The 25,361-nt window shown below is 36.3% G+C and overlaps 1 protein-coding gene across 1 annotated transcript; it reads right to left on the reverse strand.

Annotated features, from left to right (window-relative positions):
* Window positions 1–12,944: 12,944 nt before the first annotated feature.
* Window positions 12,945–14,434, reverse strand: LOC136800968 (uncharacterized). The gene is made up of 2 exons (XM_067057579.1): window positions 14,323–14,434; window positions 12,945–14,127 (listed from the first exon to the last, which is right to left on the reverse strand). Exons 1-2 carry the CDS (start codon window positions 14,375–14,377, stop codon window positions 13,490–13,492), a joined length of 693 nt encoding a protein of 230 aa, XP_066913680.1. The 5' UTR covers window positions 14,378–14,434; the 3' UTR covers window positions 12,945–13,489.
* Window positions 14,435–25,361: the final 10,927 nt, after the last annotated feature.

A 25,361-nucleotide genomic window follows, 5' to 3' on the forward strand; every position in this document is an offset into this window, starting at 1 on the left:
TTTTTTCAGTGTGGTAAATCTATTTCAAAAACCTGAAAAAAGTTTGTTTACATTCGTTTAACTTTACATGCGCACGTTCAACTTTTTCATGCAGTTGCGATAGCTAAATAACTTACGCTCTAGGGGTTTGGTGAAATAGCTCCAATTCTGGCTTTCAAAGTTAGAAGGGACCTTCCCGAAGGCATTTTTAACGGTGGTTAGACTAGGCAGTATAGACTTAAACTCGTATATCAAGATTACGGGATTTCAAGTACGGGCCGATTTTACTTTTGTTTTGAGTGGTTTCATTTTCGATTTCAAGCCAACATCTTAGCAACGGGGTGCCTATAGTTACAGGGTTTGTGCAAAAAACTAAACATATAAAATAGTAATCCCCCATTTCGGTTACCAAAATGAAGCCAGCGTCAGTTTCGTAGCGTCAGCGTCAGCGTCAGCGTCAGCGTCAACGCGAATCAGATTCAAATCGAAAGTGGTTATAAAAAGTGTTCTAGCCAACTTGGATCGAACGGTATGGCTCCCATTTATAGATATGATGCAACCTACACCTATTAGTGACCTTTTACAAAAAAAATGAAGTTCATAGCTCCTTCCAATTTTTCAGTTAGTCGAGGAACGTGTCCCTAACTGACTTTAACCAAAAAGTGAAAAGTGGAATTCGGGCTTTCTGGCCAACTTGGATCGAACGGTATGGCTCCCATTTATAGATATGATGCAACCTACACCCATTAGTGACCTTTTACAAAAAAAATGAAGTTAATAGCTCCTTTATCAGCCATTTGTTAGAAGATGGTAAGCAAAACAAAACATCTAATTATCCTTTCAACGAGCACAGGATTTAGATATTTATAATTCCATCTAATTATTATTGGCCCAGCGCTATAGCGAAGGGGCCTTTCAAGAGGAACTTTCCGTGTGTCTGTCTGTCCTGTCCTGTCTGTCCGCAGTCCGTGCCGTGTTCTGTTTTTCTGTCCTCTCTCACTCCTGTCCGTGCCATGGTTGCTCTTTTGGTGCGATTCAATCGGGGGCATTCGCATAAAATTTAATCGATTTGCTCGGGTCGTCTTAGGCTGCGTGCTGTAAAGAATACCGAGTTTATCGATTCTACTGCGGCCGTGGGTTTATTTGCTCCGAACGGAATCCAAGATGGCGCCTGAGAATCACATTTTGGTTGTCGGTCAATGTTTTGATTTCTCTATGGACCTTGAGACTTATAAAGGAAAGTTTACTGTTTCAAATGTTTTTCAATTAGTTAAGTGTAGCTCTGACTTGCACCCACAGAAGTGGATGCTCATACTCATTGACCTAAAAGCTTTAAAAGACTATTTTGAAAGTTGCATTTTTTACACTGATTTTGCTTGAGGGTTTTCATCGATGTTTTCTCATTATTGTTCAAAATGAAGGTTCAAACACCAACCAGATTACTATAGGTATGTTCTCTTATGTAATGTTTACTACTCTTTTGCTATCTCCTTGATGATTAAGAGGAATCAGGCATTTTATTATCAGAATAATTATTAACTTTTAACGTGTGCGAAATGTGTGTTCAGGCTTTTATATTCGACAAAAAAATTTATTCAAACAGCAAGAGGTTGACTAGAATAGCCGCTATTTGTATTGTTGGATATTTTGATACTTTTTCTGCATAAAATTATTGTGAAATTTTATATTTGTTGAGCTTTTTTAAAGGAGTCTCGATCATGCTCAGTTTTTTTAGTTTACATTACCAGACAGTGTCAATCGAACGAATTGAACGCAATCGAATAATTGCAATTCGATTGTCGATCGCAATCAAACTCATCGTACATAATCGTAATCGAACGAAATCGAAGATTAATCCAATGTAATTGACAATCAATCGAAACCAATCGAACATAGTCAACAATCAATCATACTAATTTAACCTTACTCGAACGCAATCGAATACCATGAGATTTGGTAACTTGCATCAGTGGAGGCTAACATGCATGGCCCTCAAATGAAAGACCTGGCTGGTCATTAAAATACAACTACGCAGCTCCGCTCGCAGCTCTACTCTCCCATTTTTGTTTTGATTTAACTTTGTATTTTGATGACCAGTCAGGTGTTTCATTTGAGGGCTATGCATGTTAGCCTCCACTGATGCAAGTTACCCAATCGCACGGCATTACCCAGGAATCGGCCGTTCGATTGAGATTCGATTACGTTCGACAATCGAATCGCAATTATTCGATCGCGTTCGATTACGTTCGATTGGTTTGATTGCGATTTTTGTTCGAAGTTGTTCGATTGACACCATCTGGACATTAGTACATACCAGACGACATAATTAATCAAAATTTTCAAAGGTTGCTGCACTAAAATTGTGAGTATTCGATTAAGTTCCACTTAAACTTTGACAACAGGAAATGTTCGACAAATTCGACCAAAACTCTGTTCAACAAAGTTTGACAACAAGAAATGTTTGACAAATTCGACAAAAATTCCGTTCAACAAAGTTGAAAACCAAACAAATTCTTTCAACGGTCACACTCTTTAAGAGAAAACGCAAGTTCAGTAATATGGTTTTTATATTAGTAAGTGAGGACAGCGATAAATTCAAATTCCCCACAGTAAATTTTTTGTACAATACTGTATACCGTGAAGTCGGGTAACTTGCATCAGTGGAGGCTAACATGCATAGCAAAGTGAAATCAAAACAAAAATGGTAGAGTAGAGCTGCGAGCGAAGCTGCATAGTTCATTTGTTTTGAAATTTTGCTGCTTTGATTGGTCATTCATTTGAGGGCTATGCATGACCATGTTAGCCTTCACTGATGCAAGTTACCCGATCTCACGGTAGGGGTAGGAGTTTGTAATTTCAAATTTTTGCAGCGGCTTGGTAGCACATACCGGGCTCAGAATCACTGACAATTAACTTTGGTGGTTCGAGCCGGGCTCAAATCTACTGTTTTGAAAAAGTTGTCGCAAGGCATTTTGAGCATTCTCCATGTTGCAGCTTGTATTGCGGTTTTGTCTGATTTTGCAAGTTTCTTTTGCCTGTTTCTCCTGGTAAAATTGAACTAAAAAGCTCAAATTTTGTACCAGCATATCATAATGATTAAAAAAATAAACAATAAGGACATTTTAGATACATTTATCTAAGAAAATTAAGCCATTTCAGTCCAAAACAGTCAAAAGGGCTTATCAGCACCACCCTGTCAGACATCTTGAAATGGCCTCATTTTGGGAAAAACACTTAACGAATTATGATCTGCATCTCAAAGTGAGTCACTGTACGAAATTTCAGCCAATAACTCCAAATTGTTCAGTTTTTATGGACATTTTTATGTACAAATTTTGCATTTTTTGAGTGCTGCTGTTGAGGTTGCAGCCGCTGTGGTTGCAGGAAAAAATTTTCGAGGCTAGTTTCTTTTTAATTTTACTTTTTATCATTTGTTTTTGCTCCCTTTAGTTAGAGCTTTAACACAATCATGTTTGTTAAAGATTTTTCAAAAGTTTTATTTTTACATAAATAAGTGTTCCCGTTTCATGTTAGACACATGTTTCATATCAGTTTGTTATATTGTGCTAATATAAGCAAAGAAATGTTTTTCTCTTCCTCTTTCTGACCAATCTTGCTCCACATTCGTGCCAATTCAATATAAAAAAGCTTGTAAATTAAAATTGATGATTTTAAGCAAACTTTATCACTCTTATTTAGAAACAAAACTTTTAATGCTGGGCCTTCACGCCCTTGGGCTTCTTGTTGGTTTTAGCTTCATATCGAACAAACGAAGAAGACCTCTCAAATTTGGCAAAAGGAATTTTCAACCGAGCAGAGGAGATGCGTTGTCGAACTATTTCCATCAGAATAGAAAAATTCAAACTTGTCACGAAAAGTAGAACGCTAGAAGTCTTTCTGGAACAATTGAGACATACCAGATGTCAGTATTTGAAACTTATTCGGTTTCAAGCCAACCAGAAAACCCTTGGCGCTGTTTATAGAGAACTAAACAAATTTATGAACAAATTCAATTGTCCTAAATAAAAGAGATTAACTGGTTGTCAATAATTGTTTTATCAATGCCCGTCAATCGTGACGTCATAATCAGGTTTTCTTAAGATATGTCTTATTATACTGAGAAAGAATTTAAGTTACACCGAATACGGTATTTTACATCTAAATACGCTTCCAAAAATGTAGAGTTTGTTATGGTTTAGGGACTGGAACTGGGGCGGAAAAATTAATGCAATTTTGGGACATGCATTAAGTTAGCCTAGAACGGAAAGAGCTATTGACCTTCATTTTTTTTGTAAAAGGTCACTAATGGGTGTAGGTTGCATCATATCTATAAATGGGAGTCATACCGTTCGATCCAAGTTGGCCAGAAAGCCCGAGTTCCATTTTTTCACATTTTGGTTAAAGTCAGTCAGGGACACGTTCCTCGACTAACTGGAAAATTGGAAGGAGCTATGAACTTCATTTCTTTTGTAAAAGGTCACTAATGGGTGTAGGTTGCATCATATCTATAAATGGGAGCCATACCTTTCGATCCAAGTTGGCCAGAAAGCCTGAATTCCATTTTTTCACATTTTGGTTAAAGTCAGTCAGGGACACGTTCCTCGACTAACTGAAAAATTGGAAGGAGCTATGAACTTCATTTTTTTTGTAAAAGGTCACTAATGGGTGTAGGTTGCATCATATCTATAAATGGGAGCCATACCGTTCGATCCAAGTTGGCCAGAAAGCCCGAATTCCATTTTTTCACATTTTGGTTAAAGTCAGTTAGGAGACACGTTCCTCGACTAACTGAAAAATTGGAAGGAGCTATGAACTTCATTTTTTTTTTTTGTAAAAGGTCACTAATGGGTGTAGGTTGCATCATATCTATAAATGGGAGCCATACCGTTCGATCCAAGTTGACCAGAAAGCCCGAATTCCACTTTTCACTTTTTGGTTAAAGTCAGTTAGGGACACGTTCCTCGACTAACTGAAAAATTGGAAGGAGCTATGAACTTCATTTTTTTTGTAAAAGGTCACTAATGGGTGTAGGTTGCATCATATCTATAAATGGGAGCCATACCGTTCGATCCAAGTTGACCAGAAAGCCCGAATTCCACTTTTCACTTTTTGGTTAAAGTCAGTTAGGGACACGTTCCTCGACTAACTGAAAAATTGGAAGGAGCTATGAACTTCATTTTTTTTTGTAAAAGGTCACTAATGGGTGTAGGTTGCATCATATTATAAATGGGAGCCATACCGTTCGATCCAAGTTGGCCAGAAAGCCCGAATTCCACTTTTTCACTTTTTGGTTAAAGTCAGTTAGGGACACGTTCCTCGACTAACTGAAAAATTGGAAGGAGCTATGAACTTCATTTTTTTTGTAAAAGGTCACTAATAGGTGTAGGTTGCATCATATCTATAAATGGGAGCCATACCGTTCGATCCAAGTTGGCTAGAACACTTTTTATAACCACTTTCGATTTGAATCTGATTCGCGTTGACGCTGACGCTGACGCTGACGCTGCGAAACTGACGCTGGCTTCATTTTGGTATTTCGGTTAATGCAATGAAAAATTAAACTTTTCTATGTTTCACTTTTTTGCACCTATTCTTTAAAATGAAAATATTTAAGATCTTAAGTTCTTCTTTTATTCAATGATTTTTTACGGCACTCTGTTGACAATCTAACTCTCGCATCAAAGTTCCGCTCCGAAAATTACAGATTTTGGGAAAGACTAACTTTTATTAATTATTACAGGGGGTACCAAGTTGTGGTACTGGACTAGTGCCGAAAAGTTGTACTTTCTTGTTTTTTGAAATTTATCTGAGACCACCACCACTTAGTACCCTGGTACTAAGTTGAATATACCCCTTTAAATAGGTACACCACCCCTTAGTACCCGGAAAAGATCTTGATATCACCATTGAGAAATGACACACCACCATGAAGTACCCTCAAGTTGATTTTCGCCCTCAAAATAGGTATACCACCCTTTAATTCTTAGTAATGGTACTTTCTGGTACCTCCTTTAAATTTAACACTGTATTAAAAAACATACCACACAGCTCCGTACCACCCTTAATATCTCAGTAAAAAATTCCTGTCAAGTTAGGTCAAGTCAAATATCATTTTCAAGGCAATTTTTTTAAATCAAAAGAAACGTCGATGAAAGAAATAAAGTTTCAAATAAAAACTAACTTATAACAAGCTTGTCAAAGAAATCAAAAGAACTACTATAAACTAGTCTCGAAAAAATGAGAAATAAGAATAGCTAGGAGATAAAACTTCGGGGCAACCTGGGGACTTCAAAAATTGTTGGATATGGCTGAAATTTGGCAAACTTGTTCATTGAGTGAATATCTGGGGTGTTTTTTTCATTTTTCAAAATTTTTGATTTTTGGGGCCTGGAGATGAGTTTTTCGCCAAAACGAGGCTAAAACTTTGGGGCAGCCTGGATCTAGCTGAAATTTTGGACACACTAGTTCCTTAGATGAATGAATATCTGGATGTCTAGAATTGGGCCTATAAATAATTTGAAGCTAAATTTTGAGTGCAAGATACTAACTTGATGCCTCATATTTGGTATTGAGACCACCATTTAGTCCCCATTTAGTCCCCTGGTACAAAGTTGTAAAAATGTTTTTTTCAATTAGGACCGCAACTTAGTACCAACTCCCCCTGATTATTACGTAATTTTTGTATTATTAGCCTCATAGGATCGTGTATCTGTTATATGCTATTTTCTATTCAATTTAAAGGGAGACAGGGAGAAAATGCACAAATCTGTGCAGATTTTCCTTCGAGAAAGACGTTGAAAAAAATTGTTCTCTGTCATCATTCAATTGATTTGGGTTCAAAGAGCTCTTTTCCATTGTTTTTGCTTTTGTCAAAATAATTTTAGTCTAAATTCACAAAAGAGTGCTCAGCAATAAAAAGTTGATTACTGCAATGACGTAGAAAAACATCGTTGACTTAAACACGAATCCTATGATATGTAATAGTTATCGGACAGTTGCGAGTACAATATGAGAAATATTTTACCAGTTCCGAGATTTTTCTGTACAATATTAGGCGAGGAAAATATACGGAAAATACGGAACGAGTAAAATATTTCCATATTGTACGAGCAAATGTCTGATAACTGGTTTATCGGTGACCCAAAAAATGCACTTTTTTGTGTTGGAAAAAAGCGCTGGGCACTTTTGTAGCAAAGTGACGTTAGATTGCCGCTACAATGCAACAACATCTTTTCGTCAATTTATATTTTTACATGTAAAATACAAGATATATTGTACTCTTTTTAACCAATCAGATTGTTAACCAATCAGATTGCAGATATTTTTTGGATCGCCGATAAAAACTTATTATAACGACACTAAACCACACAAGTAGAAAATGTACGGCCTCCAGGACCCTTGTTTGTGTATCTCTCAAAGTAATTTTCTCATTTGTAAGCTAAATGTCAACAAACGCGCTAGTTTTTTGTGAGAAATGATAACAATTTTATTTGCATTAAATCAAAAAACTTAGAGAACTCCTTTGCAGAACAAATAAACAGGAACAGCTTTGAACCTTAAGACGACCTCATCAAGATGTAAGATCAAGTTATTTTGTTTTGATTCGAATCCAAATCCTGAATATCTTGGCCCTAAAATGCCAATAATATTTCCATGGTAAGGTTAGATAAGGTTATGAAGATAGTACACTGTGTCCAAAATCTGTAAAATTTTCATCGAGCAGATTATTAGAAGAGATCCCCATGCAGCATTCGTGATGACGTGATAGGGACTTTACAGCGTAATTACGTGATATGAAAGATTTTTGAGCCGTGAAACGTGATTTGGACTTTTTTCAAAGGGCGCGTGATTGTCCATTTTTTTGCTGATCGTGATTGAAAACAAAAAAATTGTGTGAATTCGTGAGTTACTAATGGGGGGGGGAAGGCTCTTAGAAAACCGTGAAAGTTATTTCGTTCTTTTTGATAATGTAAGTCATTAAACTGTCACTAGTCCTTTATCCAAGGGGGGGGGGTACTTAGGCAAATGGAGGGTACGGTATGTGCTACCCATAAGGGTACCTTTTTTGGACTTCCAAAGTCCCACTAAGGGTCGGAAAAATAGGAAAATTTCAACTTTTTACCCCCTGAAAGATCAAAATTTGGTCAAAATTGGTCAAATTTGTCCCGCTAAGGGTCGTTCAATTCCCAAAATTTTCCTTTGTTATCTCCTTTTTAGTCCCGGTAAGGGTCCAAAGTTCAAAAGTCGGGTGGCACCCCCCCTGTCAGCTCGCAACCCTAGTACCTCCTGGGCTCTTTCTCTATAGCATCAGGGGATTTTTTGAGCAGCCTATGGCATGTATCTCTTTGTTATCACAAGTTCTTAGTCGCCCGACGAAATGTCAAATATACCAGACATAATATCGTTTTTATGAAAAGTAAAAAGTAGTTGTATGTTGAAAATACAATAGTGCGGCTCATCCGTTCTTTTCAATCTGAATCCCATACCTCTATGTAGATATACCTCATATAACAAACTATAACAGACTTAACTATATTTTTGCTAAGGGATGAGCAGAAGCCTGGAAAACCACGTGTCCTATTTCATCTTGTTTAATTATTTTCAATCTGCATCTTAAATGAGGTTTCATTGACGAGTCAGGGAGGTATGAAAGCGATCCTTGTACTGTAAGTACTCGCAATGAGAGAAGGTGTCTAAAGAACCATCTTTTTCCATTTCACTGCACGTTTTTTTATAAGAACAAACTATATAAGAACATAAGATTTCTATTTCCAAAATGTTAAGAACAAGTTAAGAACAATTTAAGGCTTTGTGGACTCTAAAACACCAGATTTCTTTTAGGAAAATGGACAAAAATACTCAAAAGACGAACATTGAACATGTAATATATACCTAAAGCAAAAAAATGGCATTTTTATGAAAGTTTTGAGACTTACTGAATGATAAGTAATTTACGTTCTTAAGTTCAGTTGCCAAATTCCATGATAGTGATGCTCTATAAGGATATTGTAGTATTTTGGCTAATTTTATCAATAATATTTTTATAGCGTATATTCTTATATAAAACTAGCTGGTACCCGGCGTCGCACGCCGGTTAAGCTGTAGCTGAACGCACTTAAAGTCCTTTGTATGTTGAAGCTGGCTTAAAAAAGCGATCAAATAAAAAAAAATCTCTACAACGTTTAACTCTAACCTTTCCTGGGTGTCTTATCTTTTAACCATATTTGGATCGTGTTCTGTCCCCCCGTGACATAATATTTTGTTTAAGTCAAAAGTTATCAGAAAGAGCATCGTTTACTGTACCAGTGTCGTTTGAAACGACAGAAGCAGCCAACGAGCCCATTTCCCCGAAATATCTGTTTCCCTTTTCCAGGAGAGAGCTTTTTTTGAAAAATGGGGAAACAGATCCGATTTTCTAGGAGAGACCTTTTCCTTAAAACTATCTGTTTCCCCGCTCCAGCTGATGACGTCATCAGAGAGAAACAGATCAATATTTCTAGGAGATGACACAATAAATTGGGAAACAGATATCTGTTTCCAAAAAAAGATGATATTGCATTGGAAACAGATTGAACTTTATGGGGGAAACAGATATCAATAACCAAAAGAAAGGGAAACAGATGAAAATTTCCAGGAGAGGGGAACAGATATCCTATTTGGGAAAACAGATTAAAATTTTAATTCTGAAAATTGTGGAAACAGATCAAATTTTCTAGGAAAGATACTTTGAGATTAAAAATTTAGGTTTTGCGGAGAAACAGATCTTCATTTCTAGGAATAAGATTTTTGAAATATCCGGCCAACAGATCAAATTTTCCAGGAAGGCTATGTCTGGGAAACAGATATTTAAAAAAAGGTCCTCGTTGGATGCTTTCGAAACGACTTTGCAGGTAGTTATTTTTTTCTCGCTTCGCTCGCGTTAAATATGCCGTCCAGTTTTAATGACAAAGTGGGAAGGTCAAAAAGAATAGTGCAACTCTTTGTTTTTATCAGATCGAGAAAAAAAAAAGACAATTCTAAGTTGCTTTTTTAAACCCTTGTAATAACTTTTCGAATTTAAACGTAAAAAATGACGTACACACTGTTTAACAGTAACGACGACTTGAATATTTTTATAAGAAGAAAGAAGTGAACTAATTTTTTCTTATGCTTTATATCGCTCTTTGATTTTTATGTTTTGATTTACTTTTGAAATGTTCTTTTTTATGAAATGAAATTGTTTTGTTTTGAAAAGAATTCGAATATCATTAATAATACGATCGTTAAATACATTCGAAAACATTTAAAACAAAAGAAGAGAGAAAAAGGCAAGAAAGAAATTAAAATTACTAAATGCAGATGGGCCTTAAAGGGACATTAAAGTAGTAAAATGTAAACATTGCGCGAACCACGTGTCATTAAAGAGAACAATTTAAATCACGTGTCCAAAACAAACTTGTAAAACAATTGAACAATCAAAATTAGCCATATTTGGTTTGATGTTTTATTTTGACATGTGACATTTGTTTTGATTTTGTATCCGCTGCATACAGTTTGTTTACAAATTTCGCAAGTACTGTTATGTCCCTTTAAATTTCAAAACAAAGGCTGAATAAAGTCTAAACCAAGCTCTATCCGATCTTTTGCAAATGGCGCGAATCCAATAAGTCTCTAAAAGTCATAATTTTAAAACACAAACAAAGCGAAAACGAAAGTGGTGACACACAGACACACAAAGCACCGCTATTAATATATAGAAGCGTGCATAAGGATGCAAAGGCGTGTCACAGCAATGAGAAGTGAAACCTAATAAAACTAAATTTTGAACTTGAGTTTTGGAATTTCTTTGGTAATTTTCGCTTTAAGTCAGAAGACCTTAAAGAAATACAATGCAGGTCGAGTTTTGAACTAATTCTTTCTGAATGTTTGGCTAATATTGACACCCGCAAATTTTTGGCTGAGCACAGGCTCCTTTCTCCTGACACACCGTAAGTCATTTTGAACATACGTGACATTATAATAAAAATAAACCAGCTGCGCTGGAAGGTCAGCCCAATAAGCCTAAAACGATGAGAAGGAAGTACAATCAAGAAACCTTATTCGATGTTAAAGCCAAAGAGGTTAAAAAGCTCATTTTGGTTGAACTTCAGACAAAAAAAAAGTTTAACACAAAGTTGAATTTGTCCAAAGCAGACAGAGATGTGATCGGATTATTTCATCCTTGGAATTTCACATAAATCTTTTCGTTAGTATGTCTTAAACCTGCTCTTTATTCTCTGAGGGTGAGAAAGTATCCGAGGCGGCCGCTTTATGATATGTTCACTGCGGCTTTCGTCAGTTTTGTTCACTTTTGGCATTTTTATGTTGATTTATGGCGTGTTGAACTTAGTATAATGTGAATGAATAGGGGCATTTTATATTGAGGAAGCTGCTTAGGAAATTCCGTCCAGTTTCGATAACGCAATCAAAAGTTATGACGATTCTAAGTTTATGTTACGCCACACTTTGACGTTCCTTTCTTACATACAAAAACTCTCCAGACAAGAAAGCCTCAAAACCAATCATAAAAAACTTTCTTTTACACCCTCTATTTATTTACAATACAATAGCTTCTTTCAATTTATTGAATAAACAAAAAAAATCGTTTTTCACTTTCTTCTTTTTAATTATAGTGTTCTTTTATTATTATGCGCAAATCTTTTAATGAAGTTATGTGTTTCTTTTCTCTTCCAAGAAAAAATATTTTTCGCGCCAAAGTTTTCCCGATAACTTGTTTTCCGAAAATAATCCGAAATCGGATTCAAACTTGAAAGTCTTGACGACGACCTCCGGGAAAAAAATCGTGAAAGGGATTTGAAGGGTCACCGGGGCTGACCAAAAATGATAACATTTTGAAGTCGAAATGATCATCTGCGACCTCTCACAGCGTGCTTCAAAATCAAACTGACATAAATAAACATGTGAATTATTTTGAAAATGGAAAAGTTTCATTATTGTATCAGCATGTCATGAACGAAATAGGGTATAAGAAAATTTCCAGATTATTGTGTTGCGACACGCCAGCAAAACATTTTTGGATACCTAACTGCAAAACGTTTTGCTACATTAAAGAAAGAAGTTTTGGCAAAAATTTACTTTGGTGGATGAGGGATTTTTAAATCCGAAATCAGGGTGAAAACATTGATATTGGGGGTAAATTGTGAAAAATCGGACATAAAAATCCACCAAATCCGTCAAAATTTCTTCCTTTAATGTAGTACTTGCAGTAAACTATTTAGAGTTCAAATATTACACATCCTTTCAGATTTTTCTATTGTTTAAAATTGACGTTTAGAGAGGCAAGGATGTTAGATTTTAAATATTCTCCTCTCCGGGTCCAACCATGGTGGACCCTCCTTAATTACTAAGTATGTGCCCCCCCCCCAAAGCAAATTTTATATATACGACACTGTTATTTGAAGATGTATTGCAAATTTAATATTTCAAAAATTATCTTGAAATATTCTTAGCAGTATTCCTAGGTTAGAATCTAAACCTAACCTAAAAATTAAAATTTAATGCGTAACTCAAGCAAATATGTTAGTGTTCTGATAAGAACGGGGAATAAATGGCTCTAAAAATGCTGTTAGACTGGAATTCTCAGTGGTACAAGTGCCAAATTTTACGATCGTATGTTCTTAACTTTTTGGCCAATGTATTCGTTATGAGTATTCTTATAGAGTACATTTTTATGAAAAAAGTGTGCATCATTTATAAAAAGATCATCTTTTGATTTTTTGGTTAACTCAAAATTTCCTGCATTTATCTTAGCCCAGGGAAAGTTTGCATCAATTTTGTGTTTTTTTTGGCTAGAAAGCATGAAATTTAGCACAGTGGTTCCTTACGGGGTAAGAAACATTTTAAGCCTCTGCTCCACTTCCGGAGCACCTGTTTGTGCATTTTACGGACCAGAATACCTCCCATTAAATCGAAAGAGTCAATAGAGCTTCTCTTAGACCATGGTAGATATTAAATTTTAAGATTTAAGATTTTACTAAAACATATATACAAATTGATAAAAAAATTGGCTTAAAAAGTAATTAAGTAAAACTATGTACAATAAACAACAAACAAACAATAACTATTTGCGAAATATATGTACACAATTGGCGCGCCGCATTAACAATATTTACAAAAATTTGATCCGCGAGTTTTGCAAATAAATCGACATTTCGATGCCAATAAATTATACTTATATAATTCCTTATTTGATGGAGGATTTTAATTTTGGATAAAAAGTAGTTTGTTTTGGAGGACTTAAGTAAATTTTTGTGTCCTTCCTTTGTCAATAAATATGACTTGAGAAATACATTCCAGATACAAAAGATGATTTGATAGCAGTATCAAATTAAATGAAAAATTATGTGTTATGTAATTTAACCCGTATAGGAGGCTGAAAAGTCGAACGCATGAAAGATTTTTCTTTTACAAAGTCCTAAAAACATGAAATATCATTTATCAGCAATTTTTGTGGAGGATTAAATAAGAAAAATCAGGGCAAAGTGAAAGGCCTTGATATATGAATAATCTCAGCTTGTTCCTGAGCTTCGATGTTGACAACACCAATCCTTTGCTTCTCTGAAGTGTATTTACGAATCACGAAAAACGAAGTCACAAGAAACCCAACCCCTACAATGCCGATTAAGAACCAAATGTAATTTGTATGTCGTGTCACTGTGGAGAGACGTACGGCTAGCCTTTGTTGTTGTCGAAACTCTCTAGTCACTGTCTCCAATGTTGTCGGCGTTGTCTCTTTGATCCAAAATGCCGTAGTTGAAGGTAGGCTTGCTGAAGAAGGTTGGTTTGTTGTTTGCAAAGTTGTCGTCATTGTTGTAGTGGTGGTCGTTGAAAGGCCAGGTTGACCATTGCCACAACCGTATCTACAAATCCTGCGGATTGTTGCATTTCTTCTGGAAACCCATCCTAAACATAATTTACAAGGGAGCGGAATCCACCATGATGGTTTAGTTTTCGGGCGCCATTTGGTTGAAGTTTTGATAGTTGTCGTAGGACGTGTTGTTGTTGTGAATATCGTTGTTGTTTTGAGTGTTGTAGAGACTGATTTAAGATTGGCGCACTCTTTTATACACGCGGCATTCTTTTTGCAGTCTGAACAAAGCCAACTTGAACCTGAAAAATGTTGAATGAAATTCAGTTTAAATGAGAAGATCAAATCTACTTCTACTATTTTCTAAGCCTTTTAAGAATGTGTCGTGTTTTCCTTAGCAGTAGATAGAACACTTCATTTGATCTGCCTAAGAGCAGACGATTTAATCTAAATGATGATGCAAGATGCTGTCTAAGTAAAGAAAATAAGGAACTTACCTGAGCCAAGGTTTAGAATTGATACCAAAATGGTAACAAGTTGTATAATCTGCATGATGTTTTCGTGACAGCCTCTTTTTCTTCTGCGAAATTTGTTTTTAAGTTTTTATATCTGCACTGTAAGAAATCAAAATATATAGTAAAATCATATTGTTGATGTCAAATTCTATTGACAATAGAGTATGTCAATATTCACTGTTTGAGGGAACCTCTAAAGCTAATCCAATGAAAACGTAAAGCAAAAGGATCGGTTTTCCGTCCGCTCAATTCCTTTTATCGGCCGCGCGTCTTTTAGCGTATGCCTAAGTTTCTAATACGATATAAACGACCCAAAAATTATGTTTTTCCTCTCTCATCGCACACATTTTGTTGATCAAGCTATATACGTCAAACCACGCGTGTGTGTTGACTAGACTTACTTTAGCCTGGAAAGAGTGAAGAAAGCTTAACAGAATAAGGAAGCGGTCTCTTTTGTATTGTGGTTTACAGTCTAAACAACTTGCACTTCAAACGAGTGCTTTACTGCGCCTCAAGGAAACGGGTTTCAACCACAATTACTTAAGTGTAGAACGTGACTAATTTCGCCTTTACAAAATAGACCCATAATTTTTCTTACCCCTTTCTTTAAGTTTCGTCTTAAGACGGAAGTCTGGGAATAAAACAAAGACTTAAAAACAGTTCCGCTGGTTCTCAGGTGTTACGTAACGTATGTTTTTTGTCCCACTCTTACTTTAGCTGTACCATAACATGCCCTATTTTACTTTTTCTTTCTTGCCACATATAAGGTCTTAAATTTTGTTTGATGAGTAATGCACTTTAACACCCCTTTGTCAAAGACCCGCTGGGACCCCAGCCCCACTAGAAAATTAAGCAAAAATTTCGTCCCCGCTGAGAAAATAACCCTTAAATTTCAGCCCCACTGGGAAATCGACTTTGATTTCATCACCACTCGAAATTCCATGTTTAAAAATTGCACTCCAAAAACCATCCCCACTGGTTTTTCTAACCTTGGAAAAATGGAATTTCTATCCCCATTAGAATTTCAATAGGAAATTTTATCCCCACTGAGGAAAAAGGTTCCACCTGGGCTACGAGACAGGGGTGTACTGTAATTATGAGACCTCAAAAAGAAAAACTTAAGTCGGGGAGAACTTCGTCACTTTGGCGAAAATCTTTATCACAGCTTAAAGTTGACAAAAAAGAGTTTTCTTGCTTCCTAAAAATCTAGTTTTTATTGAAAGGTAAAATTCCGATAAAATCTCATTCGTCAATTAACGAGCGTTTAAATTCATGGACAGCGCGGGCGACTTTTATTCGAAGAGATTGAATTACTTATCAAATATCCATTAATTATCCATGCAATGGTCTTTCAACCAGGGTTAAAAATACTTTAGTTTACACCCTGAAAAATTATTTTTAGATAAAAACTCTGCAAGGAACTACTTTTAAAAATCAGCAGTTTGAGGAGTTAGTGGTTTCCGCAGACCATTGCAACATTAATGAGCGTGGTCGACCGAAATTAGCACGTGCTTTAGAGAATATTATCTTGCAGTGATTTACTGGTACTCAAAAAAACTTTTCCTGTCCATAAAGGAGATTTTCTGACCACACAAAATATCTTTCTTGCATTTGCTTCCACCAAAAATTGCATTATTACGGCATAGTGAATGATCACATATTTTCCTTGTGAATGAAAACCAAGTCAACCGCAGGCTTTCATCCATCTTTCTTTATATTAAGCCGCTTCAAGAAGTGTTGGTTTACAACCTCCCCCTCATCATACAAATGCTGGTTAAGACCAACTTCATTTCAAGTGATTTTGTCTTCATTAGTATGCCAGAAATTCTTTCACGTAATTTTTTTATTAATTAAGCAAGCCCTGTCTAAATATCTAAAGTCCGGTCTCCAATTTACGACCGAAATGCATCATGGGTAATCAGAACTGATTACTGTTCCATAACGGCTTCCCATTGGTTTAAAAGTAAAGACTCTCAAAAGTTTTTGTCCAATAGAAAGTCGTGATCGAAGCAAGGTGGTCCTGATTACCTATCTTTCCGTTCGACCTTGAAATGGCCTGTTGGTTAGAAGAAAACAATGATGAAATTGACCAAAAAATTAAGAATATGCTAAGAATATCACCAGCATTTGTTTGGAAACCAGTCTTTTAAGTTATGGCGTTTGATTTGTTGGCTAACAACTCTCATGCAAATAATTTTGGGACCCAGGACTGTTAAACGATTCTGCGGCGCAAAGAGGCCAGTGCCGTAAAACTGGAAGAATCATTTAGGGTTCTTACATCCCCCGTCAAAATCATCAATATCGTCAGGGGGTCTGTTAAGAACTTAGGTCGAGGTCGGGGGGATAAAATATTTCCAAAGGAAAGTTGATAACAGTAAGTAATAACATACTCTCAAGATATATATATCATATATCTCAAGATTTCTGCTGTTTTTTAAGGAAATTTTGCTCTCTCTCCCGGAAAATGAAACAAGAAAAATAAGAAAAATTTCTTCTGCACTACTTTTGAAGCCATTGGGTCAACATACTTGGAATGTTCGAGTCTCTGAAGTTTTTATTATGGATATTTTTGTTCTCTCTGGTTAATAGAACCAGGATGTAATCACGGCACCTGCTTAATAGGAAAGTATGTCCATAACTTCAAGCTCAAAGTTATCAGATATTTCATAACTATAGTCAGAAATCAGCTTAGTTGGGTTTTGTTATCTCTTATACCTTTTTTCATAACTCGGAAAAATATTTGATACTTTCAAATTCGACCACATATTGGGAAAGTTTCGTTTCTAAGTTCTATTGTCATCATGATGACAGGTATGCTTCAATATAATTTACAATGTTTGCTGTTGTTGCGTAATAAACTTGGTTTCACGGTAGTTGGATAAATTTCTAGCTTCGATCTTATTTAACCTTAGTTTTTCCCTTGCTGCGTTGTTTCTCCTTTTTTGGTCGGTGGGGGTCAGCTTTTGAGGAGACTGGTAATGGAAATGAAAATCATTTTCGACGACGATATTGAAAAAAAAAAATACTGGAGTGCTCTAGTGAAAAAATGTCTCTTTCAAGATACTCTTGCGAATGCTAAAGATAGCTTGCACTCTAGGGAGATGTCGTTTTGAATTGTAAGGTTTCGGTCGGTTTTTGCTTGGTTTGTTTAGAGGCAGCTCAAAAATGCCAAATGAGAACAAAATTTCTTTGAAAATGCATTACCCGTTCCCTGGGGTTTCATAAGTCAATTTGGCAATGACCGTGTATTATTAAGATTAGTGTTACAAAGTTGGAACCTAATAGTGCATGCATAAGAAAGATTATAATATTTAGCTCAATTTACTGATTAAAACGCACAGATCATTTGGGTGTGGTTATAAATTATCTACTAAGGAGGCTTGGAAGGGTTTTTGGAGGTTTCTTAAAGAAACTTTAAAGGAAAAGAGGAACAAAATATTTGCGGGAAGTTCAGAAGATAATCTTGGCAGTCAAATTATAAGAGTTCTTTGTTTGAAAATTTGGATTTTTTTCTGCTCGTTCATATAACTGTGATTAGCCTCACTATTTTGATCAGTTTGATGACGAAATCGGATAATTTGACATGAGAATTGCTTTATCACAGGCTTTGAAGACGGATCACATTGAAATTGAATAGAATAACCACGTCACTTAACCTTGGCATAGGTCCAAGAGAACTTGATGGATTCCGAAGAAATACAAGTGTAAAACATAAAAACGAATTTTTCTATGATGAGCTGGGCTTTCCTAAAGCTGATTTCTTTGTAATTGATTACTGCAGCACACTTATACAAGTCAGGAGGAGAATGTATTTGGAAGCTCATGGCTCCCAGATAATAATAAGAAACTGGACAGATGATATAAGGATATAACCTGATTGGAGGGGGCATACCAGTGTGTCGGTATTGACCTTTCTTTGCGTCGGTATTTGGGTGATCAACAAAAAATTTGTCGGTATTTCGGTGTTTGAAATGTTTTTCGGTGACGGAAAATGTTAAATTTATAATTGGTGATGCGGTAATTTTGCTTAAAACGTCGGAGAAACTGTGCTAAATCAAGGACTTTTTCTCAGATGCCTCTTATCTTCTTAACTCATTTTAGAATTTTGACAAAAACATCAAAAAAATGTCGGTGTCGGTATTTCATAAAAGATGTGTCGGTATTGCAGTGATTTTGTGAAAAACTGTCGGTATTTCGGTGTCCAGGACCCTCGTACGCCCCCACCTGTTTGAAAATATGTGATTTTTGTATCCCTCTTTGCTCTTTAAATCCCGTGACATTAATATTCACACATGCGCAACCAAGTTATCATGAACAGTTTAGTATTCTCTGAAATTATCGCTTATGTCTTAATCACATTGGTATTAAAAGTATTGAAGATTGATAGCAGATATCACCACGTTATGCTTAAGCATATGTTATTTATATATTTATATCATTACTTGTATCACTCATACACCCCTTTCTCATAGACCCGGTCGGATTTTTTCAGCCACCGGGAGTGAAAATAACGGACTAAAACTCAATGGGAATTGATAATCCCAAGTTTCTTATGGCTGGGATTTGAATTTCATTGTTTTCGAGCTAGAAAACTCAGTGTGGATGGGAAAATAGCACGAAATTTTGCAGTGGGGATTTGCGTATCTGATTTTTTTCCAGCGGGGACAAAAATTAGGATATAGTTTTCCACTGATGATGATATTTTGACCAATTTTTCAAGTGGGAAAGGTTCCCAAGTGAGTCTGCGAGAGAGGGGGTGTACTTATGCTTTGCTCTTTATTACAATTGTGATACTCAGGGCACAATAATATCGCCATTTGGTGCCGGAAATTTTTCTCCCGTCCACGTAAACTATACGACTATATTTTGTTCCTTCATGTTTGGAATCACATAGTTAACAAGCTCTTTATAAACAGATAGGCTCTTCAGCATATTGACTTTAACATAGTCCTCCTCTAAGAACCCTAACATTTAAGTAGAACAATTAATTTACACCTTTTGTTATGTTTATTAAGGAGAAAAAATTTCAAGATTTTCCCAAAAAGCTATATTTTGGTAAGAAATTCCACCAGAGGGTCCACCAATTTCCAAATTTTAGCTTTTTTCCTCATTTTTGACCACCTAAAATTTTTCAGGCGGCACCAAACCAGAAATTTTAGGTGGTCAAAAATGAGGAAGCCTGGATGCTTACTCATAAGGACCACATGTCTGATGAATTTCCTTGATTGTCTCCACCAGGCTAGGAAGAATATACTGAACGACATTTCCTATTCTTTATAAACAACTGGTCAGATTTTCAGATTGTATGTTAGTGAAAGGGTGCAGCACCTCAGCTTTAAATTCATGTATGGCAAACAAGGAAGAGTAGGCCGCCTTTAGATTTCGTTTCTCTATGATTTCGCTAGAATGAATGTCATTTCATAACAAACCTTGGTCTTCTTTAGCATGAATACAACAATATCTCAATGAACAAATTTTAGAAAACTTTATATGAATTAATTCAGGCAATACGTCATTTTCTTCGTCCCAATCTATTTACAGGGTTTATCTAGAAATTTAAGAATATTTGAAATAAGTTAAATTCTGGCTGGTTAATTAATCAAAGCTATCGTCAAAACAGATCGAAATAAGTCATTATGGGGTAAAATTCAACATCAATAGTACCCACCAAGAGTAAAAAACAACAAAAGTGTACTGAGCAGCAACATTAAGGTAGCAGGTCGCTGTGTTATTGAGCTACTGATGTTGTTACCGTAACAGCAATTTTCCTTACACGTTAAACGGATCGACGTGTTTCTTTTTAATTCCCAACTGGAGCACACAGAACAATTGAATGGGTTTTCTGTGGAATTGATATTCCATTGTTTTTGTGTCATAATGTCAGCATCTGTTGAACGTGGAGCTGCTGAAACATTTTTAATCGTCGTCAACGTAGGTAAAGCTGTCTTCAACATTGGGGAACCATCTCCACAACCATGTTTACAAATCTTACGGATTGTTGCATTTCTTCTGGAAACCCATCCTAAACATAATTTACAAGGGAGTGGTATCCACCATGATGGTTTTGTTTTCGGGCGCCATTTGGTTGGTGAATGGGTGGTGGACGTTACCATGGTAGTCTTGCTTGTATGTTTCACGATCACAAAATCTGAAAACGTAAAAATATTTTGAGATCTTATGAAGTTTGTGAAGTTTCTCTGGAAATGCAGCTGAATTATTATAAGAAGGTAGTCTTACCTCCTAAAAAGGGTTCAAATTAGGTGGAACAGCAAACTTAAATCTAAGTCTCTTGATTGGTTTTTCGCGCATCGGCCGAATCCTCACTTGAAATCCGTGGTTGTTAAAGAATTAAGTTTTCAAGTGGTTGCACATAAAGAAATTCTTTAACGGACCGTTTTACGCCGGTCCGTACCCTTTGGGAAAATTTAGTTCAGAAGCAGTTGGTATAAAATCAAAAAAAAGGAAAATCTTTTGAAGCTTCATTGTGATACGGTCGTTCAGTTGTGACTAAAATCTAAGGCAGAATCAGAGGTTGAAATAAAGCCAAAAAAGGTCGGGTTAAAAGAGTCGAACAGTTAGGTGAGATAAAGACTGCCATACTAGACCGGAAGATGTCGAGGGAATGCTTTGCTAAATTTTTGATATTGGGTTGAAAGCTGATGATGATGTGGAGGGATGTGAAATTTCCATGATCTTTACCTGATGACGTCAAATCCGATAGAATGGTAAGCATAACGATTGTTGATTGTAGGAAAACCATTTTTCCCATTGTATTCAATGCCAACGTAAATTGTTAGTGAGTACATTCATTAAAAGCTGTCCCCTTTTTATACAAGCCCCTCAGACCTTAGAGTACTTTGTTATCGTCATCCATCTTCTGAGCATTTGATGCAAAACTCGTCTGATATTATTGTTTGTCTTAAGCCAAAGAATTTTCTTGCAAAGAAGACATCAAAGCTACTTTGTGGTGGCACTACTTCACTTAATCTGCACCTACTTAAGTGCACACTTTTAGAATTCGTCATAATACAGTGGAGTCTAACTCAAACATCTATGGCACAAATGTCTCCTTAACTCGAATTAAGAAGTTTTATGGTTCCTTAAGTTAACAATGCCCTATTAACTTACTCCATAGCTCAATATACTTCCATATTTCGAACAAATTTGTGTTTTCTGTGCGTGTTCGGGTTATGGAGACTTCACTGTAAAACCAATGATGCAGTCCTAGCTATCCTCATTAGTCACACCGTTTTAACATCTAACCACTAGTACCACCAGTATAATTGACTAAAGTATAATTGACTAAATTTCATTCCAAAATCCACAAATTTTGATATATTGTTGTTGAAAGAGAAAAGACCTCGTTGAAAGAATAATCTTAAGCGGATAATTTTGATACTTTTGATAATTTTTTGTAAATCTCGAAAATGAAGATGAAAAAATGAAAATTTATACTTATAAATTGAAACTTCGCTGAAATTTGCAGTTTTCAGATTTTAATATATTTCTTAGAAAAAAGTTGAAGCCTAAGAATGGCCAAGAATGGACCTAGTTTGGAGGGCTGTAAGTGGATTGGAAATAATGAAATTTTGAAAAATTGTAGCGTGAACCTTCTACTTACTACCCCAATAAAACTACGATATTTCATACAATCAGGATGCATCAACTGTACGTAACACAATCTATTTTTTGTGGGGTTTATTAAATTCTTGAGGTAAATTTAAATATGAGTGAAAACAGGAGGATCTACTGTTCTTATTACACCCCTTTCTCTGTGCTCCGATGGGTGTACAACGAGGTACAACGATATGGTTTGCGCTGATTTTCAAGCCCTCTCATTTAGTTAAAATTACTTTATTTGTTCCGAAATCTTGACGAGGGAAATCTAATCGATTTTTCTACATGTTTACTTAGTCACGGACCGGTTGGCTCTACGATCAAACTGGAAAAGTCAGGCTAACTACACAATTTCATTGGAAATAAGACACTTGAACTTGAAGCTGAATTTTCTCAAAAACACAAGGACACGTTCTCAATATTCACTTTTAATAATTTTACAGAAATTGCCGAGTCTTCGACTTTTGAGCAATTCGATTCTAAGGGTCGTGAAACGGCCTATAATTGTGATTAGCTTTCATACGGTCGATCCAATGCAAATGGATTTCTCTTGGACCCCTTCCCTTTCTAAAGTGTGAGTTGCCCAACGTATTCGGAAGAATCATTTGATGTATAAAATTGAATATTATCGTTGGAGTGTTGCAATGACGAAACAACTCTGACTCTGATCGTTATAGGCTTTGTTTGGTTTTAAATGGCTGTTTCGAAAAGATAGGGTACTCAAAATTGGCTACTATTTAAGGTACCCTTTTTTAACCTCCCAGTATGCTTGTCAGGTGCTTGTAATTATGTCATAATGTTATACTCTAACTCAGTGGAACCTATACTTCATTAATAATCAAATCACATAACTCTGTGACAGTATCGAAAGCATTCATTTCTTCAAACAACCGTCCTCATTTTGACAAGCTTAGTTCTTGTTCTTGAATAAATTGCGGACAAGACCAGTCATTAGATCATGAATATCAAGCATCGTCGGGCCGGGAAAGTACTTGGAAGGTGCACTACTTCGGAGCTCCCAATCGTCGTGGAGCAATATTTTTCTTTTTCCTACAGTCAGGAATCATTGGGATCTTCTCTGGTAGTCTGCGACCGCAGTCGGAGGCGACCCGAAGGCTCCTCTTTCGATAGCTATCTACCCGAAGGTAGGGGAGGGCGCCACTCTTTCTCCCTGGATTTCTCCACTTACCCTTGATCCTTCTCTTAGTTGCTGAGCATCAAGCAGAGAGGCATCAAGTACCATTTTGGGAATCTTTGGTATGACCCGGCTGGGGGTTGAACCCACAACCTTGCGAACCGTAGCCGGATGCTCTACCACTGTACTACGGTCGCGAGAAACTTCTCTGGTAGAGCACTGCTGCCACTGCATGTCCTACTGATCACCACTACTTCAAAATGGGCACCCGAGGGATGAATTTCGACCAGTACCGGACCGCCCCGCCACCGAGTCTTTTGACTGTAAGTCGTGTTGACAGCAGAGGGCGTATAAAATTTTAAGTTAATAACATGCATCCCTGGTTGGCAGGAAATCGGCGAGAAACTTACGGTGCGGGAAGATCTCATCTGATTTATTGCGAAGCTTCAGCTGTTTTCAGAAGGTAAAAGTGGGTATGGTCATTCTCTACCGACTCAAAAACGAGTCAGCAAAATATCTAAGTAATAGCAAAAAAATTATTTTCAATCTTTAATATTTTTTAAGGTTTCCAAATACGAAGCCCCAATCGGTTACCTTTTAAAAGGGCTTGTAAATCCTTTTTGATTTCTTCAATACCAATGTCACATGTCACTAATTTTCAGACCATCCGACAGTTTTCGTAATTCTCTAAAAAACATCAGTATTTCATCATTGTCCTGAAAAAACAAATTAGCACATGGAAACGATGGATGAAAAGGAGTGCTCATTCAGACTATCCTATCGTCTCCAGAGGTCACTAAAAAGGGAATAACAAAGTTATAAATTTGAAAAGGGAGTTTAACCTGAGGCAGAGTAAGCGCAAGTGGAGGTGTTTACAGTGTTGTGTTTACAGTGTTGTTCAAAATTCTTCCACAATTTTTTTCGTAAACAACCGCCGATGGCTAAAAACTCCCCGCATATATTTTCCCGCGCGTTTTATTATCCCTAACGGATGATAACATCGTCTACTTTACGCAATTCAAACTTCTATTCATGATATGCAACATTACAAACATTGGAGAGTCTTCCAAGAATTTTCAAAAAGTTCAACCCAATACGTCACTTTTTCTATTGTTTAAGTGATGTATTGGGTTGAACTTTTTGAAAATTCTCAGAAGACTCTCCAGTGTTGCATCATAAATATTATACAAATCTTTCCTTTATTCATCAAGGAGAGACCCATGTAAAATACTCTTCTATGGTTTGAATCTCTCTGTAACTTGAACAATAAGACTTTCCGATCGAGCTCGAATTAGCGAGACTCAAACTCAACTGTAGTATTCATCTAACAACACCAGACCATCTAAAGAACGACAAAAAACGAAAAACATATATTATCATCCTATACCGCATCGTATGAATATTACATATCACAAATCCCGATGTCATTCAAAACCACTCCGCAAAAACAAAAGTAACTATGGCAATCATCCGGAGTGGAGCCGTAACAATCGAATCCTAATGAAGAAACGTAGAAAAAATTCTAAATTCTATTCCAAAAAAATTGACAGTCTGCACATTTTGATTACTCTTGACAGAGAGAAGATATAATTAAAAGTAATACCTCATCGTAGAAAAGATAATCTTGTGTGGATCACTCTCGAACCCAGGGCTTATCTGACCCCTTGCGCTATCGATAAACTGATTTACGCTTTGACGGGGGAATATAAACGATTCCTCCAGTTTTACAGCACTGGTCTCTTTACATCACAGAATCGTTTAACGGCCCTGGCTTGCGAGGGTGTGCAGGGATCATTTAAGTGCAGTGGAATCTCCACGCACGGGGAACACAAATTTGTTTTGATGTATGGAGAAAGTTTTATAAGGCATTGTAAACTAAAGGGACCATAAAAATTGTTCAAATTATGGAGACTTTCGAGTTATAGAGGTTTGAATTAAAGAGACTCAATTGTATTGCAAAATCTTCCAAAAGTTTCGAGAATGAAGATGAAAAATGAATATGAAAAGAAAAGGATTTTTCTACACGACAAAAATTCTAAATTAATTGATTTTTGGGACTTTTCTGATTTTGAATATGTTGTCAGATTTGTTATAGGGCTGTTCCAGGATATCACGTCAACCACGATCCATACCCGATTAAACTGCCTCTTTGATTGCTATCAAGCGGTGCATGGGTGCGGCGCTCTTAGGTACCAACTGGGAGAATCCAGTCAATAGAATACAATGAAAAATTCGATGAAGAAAAAAGTGAAGACTTTTGCAAAGAACA

This window comes from Clytia hemisphaerica, unplaced genomic scaffold, assembly GCF_902728285.1.
Source record: "Clytia hemisphaerica strain Z4C2 unplaced genomic scaffold, Clytia hemisphaerica genome assembly, whole genome shotgun sequence".
Lineage (NCBI taxonomy): Eukaryota > Metazoa > Cnidaria > Hydrozoa > Leptothecata > Clytiidae > Clytia > Clytia hemisphaerica.